This window comes from Jatropha curcas, chromosome 7, assembly GCF_041381405.1.
Source record: "Jatropha curcas cultivar XTBG-Jc1 chromosome 7, XTBG_Jcur_1.0, whole genome shotgun sequence".
NCBI classification, from domain to species: domain Eukaryota; kingdom Viridiplantae; phylum Streptophyta; class Magnoliopsida; order Malpighiales; family Euphorbiaceae; genus Jatropha; species Jatropha curcas.
In genome coordinates this window covers 24,142,169-24,154,482 of record NC_143157.1, presented here as the reverse complement: position 1 = coordinate 24,154,482, position 12,314 = coordinate 24,142,169, and the positions used below count along the sequence as shown (strand labels likewise).

At 34.3% G+C, this 12,314-nt stretch overlaps 2 protein-coding genes across 2 annotated transcripts; one reads left to right on the top strand and one right to left on the bottom strand.

The window, feature by feature from the left end:
* Nucleotides 1–3,428: 3,428 nt before the first annotated feature.
* Nucleotides 3,429–5,311, top strand: LOC105633259 (premnaspirodiene oxygenase). Its single transcript, XM_012215834.4, has 2 exons — nucleotides 3,429–4,395; nucleotides 4,468–5,311. Exons 1-2 carry the CDS (start codon nucleotides 3,508–3,510, stop codon nucleotides 5,089–5,091), a joined length of 1,512 nt encoding a protein of 503 aa, XP_012071224.1. The 5' UTR covers nucleotides 3,429–3,507; the 3' UTR covers nucleotides 5,092–5,311.
* A 481-nt stretch (nucleotides 5,312–5,792) lies between these two features.
* Nucleotides 5,793–11,435, bottom strand: LOC105632917 (pre-rRNA-processing ESF1-like protein). The gene is made up of 7 exons (XM_012215385.4): nucleotides 10,701–11,435; nucleotides 10,477–10,551; nucleotides 9,164–9,387; nucleotides 8,235–8,397; nucleotides 7,968–8,096; nucleotides 6,541–7,241; nucleotides 5,793–6,422 (listed from the first exon to the last, which is right to left on the bottom strand). The coding sequence occupies exons 1-7, from the start codon at nucleotides 11,307–11,309 to the stop codon at nucleotides 6,074–6,076; spliced, it is 2,250 nt and encodes a 749-aa protein (XP_012070775.1). The 5' UTR covers nucleotides 11,310–11,435; the 3' UTR covers nucleotides 5,793–6,073.
* Between the last annotated feature and the right edge of the window lie 879 nt (nucleotides 11,436–12,314).

Here is a 12,314-nt window from a genome sequence, read left to right as displayed (position 1 = left end):
ACTAAGCAGTGATCAAAGACGAGCTTTTTCCTCTTACTTAGCTTACGTTGCCAAGCCATGTCCCGTAGTTAATATTTGAAGTTTTTTAACTAACCATGTCTGCAACATTTGTTTCAAAACCAATTTTTCCCTTATTAAGATATGTTACAATTTTACCCTTATTAAGATATAATGTGTATATATATATATATATATATATATACACACACACGCACGCACACACAAATAATCACCCGTTGATTTTTAACACCTAGAATCATAGGCAGTTATGATGTACATGCACAGGCTTTGATTTCTAAATTATAATTCCATTAATATTTTCATCCTCCGTTTAAAAAAATCAGAATTAATGTCAATAGAATCATAAATTAGAGATTTCATAATATAATTTAAAAATTAAGTTATTTTTTTATCTCAAAACTCATTTGTATATAATATTAATTTCGTCTTTTTTCAGCCAAATAACAGTTCCGTTTGTTTCCGTAAAATAACTTGCAGAAAAATATTTTTCATAATTTTTCATTGTTTAGGACATTCAGGAAAATAAGTCATCGAAAAATAGTTTTTCTGTTCAAAGGAAAATTAAGTCTTTTTAAGAAAAATAACTTCTCATTTTTTAGAGAGTAAAACATTTTCTAAAGATTGACAAACTTTATACATCTATATTTTTTTAATTTATTAATCATCGTAATCACTACTACCAGTCACCATTTATCATAGACCATCACCACCGGCCACCACCACCATCGGCCACCAGTGACTTTAATAATTTACATTTTTTTTTGGCATTCTTTCCATATTTAACAATAAAATCTTTAAATTATAAAATTTCTATATTATTAATATTTTTTATGGTCTTATGAGATAAAAGACTTTAATATTTTTAATTAATTTTCAATATTACAACTAAATAATGGAAAATAAGTCATTTGGAAAATATTTTTTATGGAAATATTTTTCAGCAAGTTATTTTCCTACAAATTATTTTACGGAAACAAATAGAACATTAAAAGATATTATTTTAAACATAGAGACCCAAAAAACAAACCTCAGATAATTTTTAACAGCAAAAACACTCAAATATTAGTTTAAGTATAATTTTGCTACGGTGGATTATTTGTTAATATTATTGATTAAATTGTCATTATCTTATAGAAATGACTGTTCTATTCAACAGCGGCTAATAATAGATCTTGGCTTAAGCCTCATTTAAGTTATTTAGACGAAAATTTAAAAATTAGTTAAACAAATTCAATTCCATATAAAAAAAAATTGTAATTGATCATTATTTTAATTCTCTGAACAATTAATGGTTTCTTAATGGAAATATCAAGCATAACTCTAAAATGAGTCAAATTACTAGAAAACTATTAGAGATTTTTTGATAAGTTTTTTAATCCATAGCCGACAACCGATGAAAGTCTAATCAGCTCTTGATTTCATAAACTATAATTTGCAGATTTTTCGTATCTGGTGCTAATTACTGATTGTATTTACATTATATTTGAACTTTATTAATCTTATAAAAATAATCACAAATAAAATTATTTTAAAAATTAATGTTTTTTATTATTTTATTTATAGTTACTTAAAAATAATAATTTTCTATCAAATAATATTTTAAAATTTTAATTAATATTTTTATTTATATAATATATTTAAAATATAAATAATATATTCATCATAACAATTGAAAAAGAATATATATATATATATATATATATATATATATATATATATATTACATGTCATAATATCTAAAATAATTATATCAATGATTATTTTAATTTTTAATTGTCACGGAATTAGGCTTCGTAGCGTTTGACACTCGTGCGGCGCCTATACTTATCTCATAATTTAAGCCAACCATGCATACTCCGAAGGTCTTAGCATAGTATCCAACTGTAGCACATCTGTGTATGAGCTCAAGGCCTTTGGGCATCTCAGGCAGCATAAAACTGCTTATACCGAAACCTTCACCTGCGCATAGATATGCACTATATGCGTTTGGCTCTATAGTGTCCATAGAGCTCCTTCTCTATGGAGACATCACCTCCTCTTAGTAGAGCATGATGTCTGCATCCTAACTCACTAGGGCTTGGTCCTGCATATCCGCCTTATGGCGAAAAAGAGCATTAAGTCGGGTCTCTCTTAGCATGTCCATTGATCATATTCTCATCCCCCCTAGCCTCAGCTAGTCCTTAGGATTACCGTGGTATGTCTCCACGGGTATGGGCTTGAAATTTTACCCAATGTTAACATAATCAGCTAATCACTATTAACTAATAGTTACTATCAACTAATATAAATAGCTGAGTTCAACGAGCCATTAGCTAAAGAAAAAGTTGTTCAAGTTCATTTAATAAGCTTAATGGTCTTATTTAATAAACGAGTTAAATTTGAATTCTAAAAGAGATTCATGAGTCGTATTATAAAAATAAAGACCATGTAAGCGAGCTCGAGCTCTAATTTAAGCATATGAATTTGGCATTCTTCAAACACTCAAAAATTTCTTATTTATTTGGGTTCCTTAAACTTTGTTTTTGTATTCTCCTTTATTTCTCAGACACATGATATATTTATTTGTATGTTTATCTGGTTGGCTCCCCTAGTGCGTGGTACGATCAAATAGCACTATCGAAATAAGATATCGTCCTTGAAGATAGAGAAAACTGAGTATTAATTTTGATTTGTATGCGATTATCTAAGAGAATAGAGTTTAATATTAAAGGGGGGGGGGGATTAAGACTAAAAACTGCAAATAAGTTAAACAAAGAGAAAAGATTACTATCCAAGATAGCTTGGTCTAATGATTGAAACGCACTAGATCTGACTATGGTGATCTCACGATCAAATTGTGGAGTCGGTATCTTAGACACTGAAAGAGATTAGTCTTTCATCTGACTATGGTGATCTCACGATCAAATTATGGAGTTGGCATCTTGCACATCTGGAATGAAAAGGAATTAATCAAGATATCGAGTAATAGGGTCGACATCTTGGGGGTCCGAAAGGGATTAATCTCAATTCTCTAAAGGGATTAATCTCAATTGTCTAGGGCCATAATAATGTGGCTCACTTTTTCTAAATAATGGGGAAGACCGAAGAGGACCAAGACATGACATTGAAAGACTCTAATAATATATTTGACAAGAAAATTTCTTTTTTTTTAAAAAAAAAAAGAAACGTGAAAATTTCTTTTAATGCCCAATTCTTGCGAAATTTCTGAAAATTTTTTATATGAATTATCTCTTGGTATGTTTTCTACTTTTATTTTCTTATTTCCCTATATAATTTTATACTGTTGGGTTTTATTGTATTCATTTTATGGTTAGAAAAATGTAATCAACACTTCTTTAACTTCTAAAACGACAGATGAAACATAATAAAAAAAAAATTTAAATGATGTTTGAAATGGAATGGAGGGTGTTAGCTAGTCTTCTAGTCACTATATAATATGGCGTAGAAGAAAAATTATCTATAGGTGTTGCGAGCACACAGTCTACAATGGAGTATTTGCAACAATTCTCCATTTTCCCAGCCTTTTTCACTTTCCTCTTGTTCATCTTCATTCTACAAAGGAAACTCAAAACCTCCTCCGCAAAACTAGCCCCAGGGCCATGGAAGCTGCCAATAATAGGAAACATGCATCAACTCCTTGGCTTTCTGCCTCATCACCGCCTAAGAGATTTATCAAACAAATACGGCCCTGTAATGCATCTCCAGCTCGGCCAGGTTTCAAATATCGTCATTTCTTCCCCAGAAGCTGCCAAACAAGTAATGAAAACTCATGACATTGTTTTCGCTCAAAGGCCTTTTCTCCTCGCAGCGAATATTTTCATGTATAACTTCAAAGACATTGCTTTTGCTCCTTACGGAGAAGGTTGGCGACAGATGCGAAAAATTTGTACTCTTGAGCTATTAAGCACAAAACGGGTAAGATCATTTAGAGTAATCAGAGAAGAGGAGACATCAAAATTTATTAGATCCATCTTCAGTTTATCGAATGTTAATATTAGTAAGATGGTGTTTTCCTTATCAAACACCATTGCGTTAAGGTCTGCATTTGGCAGGTTTTGTGAACACCAAGACGCTTTCTTGCCACTTGTGCAAAAAATTGTCCAGATGTTAGAAGGTTTTAGTGTTGCTGATATTTTCCCTTCTGTTAAATTTCTTCATGGAATTACTGGGATGAGGAGTAAATTGGAGAAGTTGCATCAAGAAGCGGATATAATTCTTGAAAATATAATACATGAACATAGAGAAAATAAGAGATTAGGTAGCAGCAGTTCGCAAGGCAAAGAAGATGATCTTGTTGATGTTCTTCTGAATCTTCAAGATCAAGATAATCTTGAATTCCCTTTGACCACAGAAAATATAAAAGCAGTCATGCTGGTGAGTATAATTACACTTTTGTTTATAAGTCTGAGCTTTTATATAGGTTAATTATATAGTATTATCTTTCAGGACATTTTCTTAGCTGGAACCGAACCATCTGCTACAACAATAGACTGGGCAATGTCTGAAATGCTGAAAGATTCAAGAGTAATGAAAAAAGCACAAGATGAGATAAGACAGGTGTTTAATCAAAAAGAAAATATAGATGAAACAAGACTTGATGAATTGAAGTATCTAAAGTTAGTTATTAAAGAAACTTTAAGGTTACATCCTCCAGCTCCTTTGCTTCTTCCAAGAGAATGTCTAGAGACAGTGAAGATCGATGGATATCAAGTACCAATCAACACCAAAGTCATTGTTAACGCATGGGCGATTGGAAGAGATAGTCGTCACTGGACAGAAGCTGAGAAATTTTATCCAGAGAGATTTCAGAATAATTCTATTGATTTTAGAGGAAAGGACTTCGAACTTCTCCCGTTCGGTGCTGGAAGAAGGATGTGTCCTGGTATAGCATATGGAATGGCAGTTGTTGAGCTTGTGCTTGCAAATCTGTTATTCCATTTTGATTGGAAACTAGCAAATGGAATGGAACCACATCATTTAGACATGTCTGAATGTTTTGGAGCTTCAGCTAGGAGAAAAAATGAGCTGCACTTGATTCCCATTCCATACCACGTTTTACCTTCAAAGTAAGTTAAAGTGATTCAGAAAATGATATTAGATTTCTTTTGTTCAAATTGCTTATGAAGCATCCACTTCAACCCATGTGCCACAAATTTTAAATTGTTGGTTATCCTCCGACGAGAATCTCAATGCGCCCTTTTGTATCATGTAATGAATAAATTTTGCAGTATGATTAGTGGGTGGGTAGTCGCGATGTCCAAAGAATCAACACAGTAGTTCGAAATAAAAAAAAGTAATATTGTTCTTCACAACCAAACAATTAGCTTTTACTCTCAAATGCCCTTAGCGCTGTCCATTTTTCTCTTCAAGGAAAGTTGCCAGGAAAAAAGAAAAAAAAAAGATTTAATAGGGGCTTTTTTTTTTTTTTTCTTTTACTAGAGATATTATTAATAGAAGTAATTTAGTTGTATAGAACAGTAGTTATGAAATAGCGCATAAGAGTTGCATATGGGTTTACCATGGAATTTTATAAGCAGGGTTGGAGCATTATCAAACGACATTGTCAATTATTTTTCAGGAGTTTATTCAAATGGCAGGCTTACAGATGGGATCAAGTCGAGCTTGATTGTTTTAATTTCTTAAAAATCTCTCCTCGAGGCCAAAACGACGTTAGGGGAAAAATGGGTTTTGGGAATAAAAAAACTATTCATGTCCATCAAATTGTTGACTCGTTACCAGGCATCATTAACTGGCTATAAGAAATTATAATGTGACAAACACAAATGGCCTTTTAAGTTTCATTGTATAATTTATCTCAGGACAAAATTTGTACCTATGGCTCCTTATTTGACTACAAATGCACATTGAAAAACTTACAACCATCAAAACTCTTAACTACCAACTCCAAAGACCAGCGACAAGTCCCTCTTGTTGCAGAAAAGTTTTTCGATTGAAGATTTTGCTGTTTTAGTAATGCCTCTGCCTCCAAAACTCTGCTCTTTTGCAGTAATTAGATATTAGGAAATTATTATTATTATTATTTTTTTTTGTTTCATTTTTGCATGACTTTCGCTTTCTTCTTCACTGATTGAACCAAGGCCGAGAGTTCATGATTACCCATTTCTTTTGCATCTCTAGTTTGCAATTTTCCATTTTTCTTTTTCTTGCTATTAGAAGGCACTGAAAGTTGCTTGGATTTCATCTTCAGGGATTTTACCAACGATGATATCTCAAGCTTTTCTTTATTTGATGGTAAAACATCAGCATTCTCAGTTTTCTTCTTGTCTGGTTCATCAGATTGAGCTTCAGATTTTGTGGCTTGTTTCTCATGTTCTCCTCCTAGTTCTCGAAGGTCACCCTTTCGCTGCTTCTGTGCCATCTGTCTAGCATAAGCTGCAGATCTGCAATATCCGCACTCACAATTTGTAGTTATAATAGAAATGAAATATAAGAAACTTTTCTACATATTCCAATATTCTATTCTAGACGCTTCTAAGAAATTCAACACACTGGAATTACCTTTTGAACTGTGGATCTGTAGGATCCAATGCATAGAGAGGTGAAGTGAAGAGAGCTGAAAACCGATCATCATAATCAACCGTTGGTATTTTGTTCTCATCTGGAACTTCCTTTTTTCTTTTACCCTTTGCCTTTTTACGTTTCATATTATATCCCTTTGGACCAGTATCAGCCCCGTTCTCATCAGCTAGTAACAACTCAAGCTCTGCTCTACTTGCTTCTGCTTCCTTATCTGTATCCTGGAGTTGCTTTACTTCCTTTTTGCTCTTCACTTGAGCATCCTTCTTTCCTTTTTTAATTGAAGGTTCTTCAACAAAGAAGTCATCCGCTTCTTCTCTCATTTCATCATCACTATCGCTACTATCCTCCTCAGATGAATGCTTAGATCTCTTTCTTCGAGCCGCCTTCTTCTCACGTTTTTCCCTGAGAGTTGCTTCCCAAACGCTTTCTGATTTCTTATCCTTTCTTTCCAGAAGACGCTTGCTTAAACCTTCTAAGCCAGTGTGAAAAGTAATTTCCATATCCTGGCCTTCCTCTTCATTTTCCCCATCTGAACCATCACCAGCCTCGATTAAAGCACGATATTTATCTCGTTTTTTAATCTTCTTATCCACTTCACCCTCTGCAACATCATCATTTTCATCTTCATCACTTTCACTCTCATCAGAAGCTAAGAACTCCTTCAACTCCAAATCAGCCAGCTAAAAGCAAGCAAAATTAGCATCAGTATACGTGCAAAAAATATATAGCACCTTAATCTATTTTGTGTTTGCTTATGTGGTTATTTTTGCTTCTGCTTCTTGAAAACTGCACCCGTTTTGTTGCTGGGTAGTTATTTAGTTGATATTCCTAACTCCTACGTCTAGCAAATGCATAACATGTAATATTAGATAGAAGAATAAAAACACAAGATGTGTTTCATATTTTTCTTACAAGTATCGCATGAAGCATTTAATAACTAAGCAAGCAAGAAGATTCAAGGTTAGCCAGCAGAAACAAAGACCTTGCTTAAAATCCATCCCAGCTTTATGTACAACTAAAGTCTACATCCACAATTCTCACATGAACAAAAGACGGGATTTATAAACAATGGGAGGATGAGAAAATAAGAGATGTTATTAGACAAGGAGCTCTAGTTAGTGTCAAAACTCATAAACATGTCCAAATGGTGCGGCAGTTGCCCATAAGAATAGGAGGAAGCTCAAGTCAGTATATAAATTTCCACCTAAACATAATCGATAAAAAAATAAAATCCATGAAGTAGAGGAAGCAATAGAAGATTAGTGCAGTCGAATCTTATTCAGATCCCATCACAAGAAGATAAAGAATAAGCACCCCAAATTAATTTGACAGAAAAGCATCAAAAGTCAACAAGAATGAATGTTCATCTTGTTGTGGTTCATCAACCCCAAATTAATTTGACATACCTGATCAGCATTAAATTTTCGTTTCAAGGTCTTTACACGTTGTGGTTCATCTTCATCCCAAGAAATAGCAATATTACTGTGCTGCAGTGCTTTGGTATGGAAGTCCAATCCATCATAATTCGTGGGTGCCTGCGCAGAAATACGAAAATTTGTAGTCACTGACATTTCTTTAAACTGAAGTACCAAGAATCCCAAACAAGTTGAAACGATGGACAGAGGTTTTAACAGAAAAATCATAGAACACTGTATAACAAGTGAACCACATACCTCTTCAGCAATGTCACGAGGCGGATGTTTAAATTCCATAGAGTCGGGCACAAATCTAAGATCAAGCACATTGGAAGATCTTTCAAACTCAACTCCATCGCAAGCTTTGTACAAGTGTTCTGCTGTTGCAATAGAATCACATTCCACTACAGCATAGAAATACCTGAGGAGGAAGATGTGTCAATTCAAAAACAACAGAGGAAAAGGAAGCTGGAAGATGATAGTTACATGCCATGATGAGCATTCTGTGTCCAAAAGCAAACAAAAACTCGTGTAACTGAAAGCATGATACAGAGAAGATACTCAACTATAGACTCCAGGCCAAAACAAAAAGTGCCAAAGGGTCAAGCTAACATTTCTTTTGGCATCGAAATTTGGTGAAATAAAGGCCAACCAAAATCAAATCTAAAAGAACAAAATTTTATAAGCGACCACAAGAACCTGGCAATAGATGGCCAATCCCTATAGAATCTCTAGAATCCCATTCCCAATGAAGCACACAATTTGCACAACATATGAAACCACATAAAATGTGAAGAACTAACAGTTTTAACAAGAGAGACATGTAAAAAAGTGCATGAGAAGATGTGCACACCTCTCACAACTTTTTTACCCAGGTTCAGTTAGGCTTACTTAATTCTCTGCTTCATTGGATCTAATTCAACTTCCATATGCATATACAAAATCACTCGCAGGACAAGTTCTGCATATATCAAACACGAGCGCACTTGCATAATGTCCATCTCTACATACAAGTCACACCATAAAACAACGCACACATAAATTCTTGCAGGAATCAGCATTTGTTTTAAGCCCACTTGACATATTATGACAGAATGATCCATTATAAAATACCTCAAGCAGTAGTAAGACACAATCTACAACTATTAAACATGAAAGAACTGCAGAAACGGTGTAGAACCAATCACCTCAGCCTACTTTTCTCGTAAGCACGCAACTTCTCCTCATCAATCTCATCATCACCACTGTCATCATCTTTTTTCTCATTCTCATTGTCAAATAAGCCAACAGGGCCATGAAGTTCTTCCTCTTTCATACGCTCTAGACCAAATTCAGATGGATAGACAGCCACCGACTTAATAGCTCCTCTTTTTGGAAGAAATGAGGATAATACCACATACAAGTCACCAGCCTACATAATCCAACAGCACTTGAGTCAAGGGTACACGAGAAAGGCCTAGAAAATAATAAAGAAATCTACAAACAGAAGATAATGCAAACTGATGCACATAACTCAAGCCTCAGCTCAACCTTGCATGGTCTCATTCAGTACAGGACCAGTTATATGCCACTCCTTTCTTTTAAAAAGTAAAACTGCATAACTGGGAAAAAAATTTTTGATTTAATGAAAATAAAAAACTTGTTTCACTGATCACAATCTTACCATTGCTGATCAGGGAAACAAGAAAATAGAAATTATTGAATGTGTAATGAACAAGAACCATTTAATCGTGAATGATAAAACATGGGGATGGATCTGCAAATAAAAAGATGAATACTTCTTTTTCAAGACAGTTGATGCATGCTTACATGCTAATGCATATAAACTAAGCAAACCTGTACACTATGAAAGTCTGCACACTATGAAAGTGAAATGTAGCAGCACCATGCTGTAAAAGAGGAGCCACCATAAAATGACTTCCAGTAATATGGTGGCAATATCACCCACCAGCAAACAGGGGATTACCCAGCCCGGCAAATGGTAGCAGTGCTGGTAAGGATCTAGGTCACCCATCCCACTGCACCATGATCGTTAGAAATACAGTTTCCTATCGTATTTTGACTCACATAGCATCTAATTTACTCGGAAACATACTATTTATATCTATATGGTTTCTTCTTCCTTAATAATAGCATTCAATATTTAATATAAATGCTTAAATCGTTTAACGGCAATATATAATAATTTTCAGTAAGTTTAAAATTATTAAAAAAAGTCATGTTTTGAGTAAAAACTTTTAAGAAATAACCTTTAAACAGGGAATTCAGTCCATTGCTATTCTTAACTTCCAAAATGCCAGCATATGTGTTTTACTAATTTCACATCTACACATTTATGGCGCCTATACAAATCTAAGAATTAATTTGGTGCCTAAGCAAAATGATTAAACACACATTCAACCCATGAACTTTTTGCTGACAAATATGTGAAATGTAATCGTACACATATTTACGCTTATTTGCTTCATAACACACTATATTCTCCATTCCAATAACTTACCCTTACATGCCTCCAGTCCATATTAACAACCGCAAGCCTGCGGGTTCCATCTTCAATTGTTGGTATATTTTCCACCTGTTAGATACAGCAATACAATCAATCAAAACAAAATTCATCATCGAGATTTCAACACGTGCAATGGACCATCTTAGTTCATAGAGTCCAAAAGGCTGGAAAAATTTAGCTTGAATATAACAGTAATTACATTAGACCTCAAAGCATACCTCTACCTCGGGCACATCTTCCTCGTAAAACATCTCCTCATCCTCTTCATCAGTAGTCGACTCCTCGTCATCTTCGGATTCCGACGCCTCCGACTGACTACTTAGCTCTTTTTCATCTGCCTCTTCCTCCTCCTCCTCCTCAGCCGCCGCTGCAGCCGCTCGACCCAATTTCCCTAATTCCTCACTCTCACTCTCATCTTCCACTTCCTCTTCACTGTCGTCCTCCTCATAGCTCACGTGCTTCTTATCCTTGTCCACCTCTTTTCTTTCTTCTTCTTCGATTCGGTAATAATGGCGCAAAGCATTTTCCGTTTTATTCTTCTTGACCTTACCTCGCTTGTCTAACGGCGCAGCAGATGACTGAAAGTTTTTATCGGTGAACATGCGGCTGAAGCGAGAATCGATCGCGACTTTCGATTTGAGCATTGAAACTTTCTGAAACCGAGGGTCGTAGTGCACAGATACGAATCGAGGGTCAGCGATAACCTTCCTTCCTCCGCCACCACTTCCGGCCCCGCCTCCTTCATGGTGGTTTTCTTCAGCATCTAAATCTCTATTTGGTTTATTCTTCCTCTTCTTATTGTGATAATCTGCATTTTTGGAGCCCATTGCTAAGGGTAAAAAATGCAAAGAAATTTCGGGGCTTCTTGTTCTTATTATTAGGGTTTAACGACTAAAATCCAGGTTGGCCGCTGGTCGTGTAGCCGCTGTAATTGCCCTATCTCAATCAAAATTCTAAACCCGTTTAAAATTACAAATATATTATCCGAAATCATACCAAACCCGTTTACCCGAAACCCGTATAAGTATGTCTTAACGATCAGAATACTCATAACCAAATACCCGAACTCGTATATATATCCATTTTAATATCTGAAATTATATAAAAAAATAATATATAAATTTCAATTAAATCTATATAGCATATGTCAATGGGATAACTCAAAGTACTTATAGAGTTAATCATCATAATTTGAGTCATGGGTTTGGTAATCTCTGCTTTTCTAAATTATTTTACTTAAATATTTTATCCATCAAAAAAATTTAATTGTCTTTATAGTTTATAATTCCTCGTCAAATTCATGATTTTTTTTTTTTATTTTTTATTTTTTTTGCTTTTCTCCTTGTTTAGCTTTGTATTCTTACTTGCATTCTCCCGTGCTGTACTAGGATTACAGTACCATGAAATCTAACCAAAATCCAATCTTGAGTTTTTTATACCAACATCACAAGGAGCTCCTTCACATTTTGGGTTTAGGCATATTGAAATTGTTTCCTAACTTGATAAACCCACTTCCTAATTCCTTGGAGGAATTAGGCTAGCAAGGAAGATCCAATCTCCATCTATTCTTTTTCTTTGGAAAAAATCGAAAAGAGAGTGTAAAGAGAATACTAATATATTACGTTATCAATTCAATGCAGATTACATGTTATTTGGTTGGTTTAGCAAACCAAATTGAATTAGTTGGGTAAGTTTTTTGGGACCTATTTCAACCCTAATATAGGAATTGACCTTTTTTTTAGTACAAGCAAGAGGTTTAATTTTAATTCTTCTTAAAAGAATAATATTTATAGGGATGGATCTTATATTCTCAAGTTCAAATTTATATTACT

Bases quoted from the DNA above. Each gene is read 5' to 3' on its own strand.
- LOC105632917 (XM_012215385.4), bottom strand. From the start codon at position 11,309: ATGGGCTCCAAAAATGCAGATTATCACAATAAGAAGAGGAAGAATAAA. The intron at 8,398-9,163 runs GTGATTGGTTCT...CTTCCTCCTCAG, and splicing joins TACGAGAAAAGTAGGCTGAG to GTATTTCTATGCTGTAGTGG. The intron at 7,242-7,967 runs GTATGTCAAATT...GCTTGCTTTTAG, and splicing joins GAAAATTTAATGCTGATCAG to CTGGCTGATTTGGAGTTGAA.
- LOC105633259 (XM_012215834.4), top strand. From the start codon at position 3,508: ATGGAGTATTTGCAACAATTCTCCATTTTCCCAGCCTTTTTCACTTTC. The intron at 4,396-4,467 runs GTGAGTATAATT...ATTATCTTTCAG, and splicing joins ATATAAAAGCAGTCATGCTG to GACATTTTCTTAGCTGGAAC.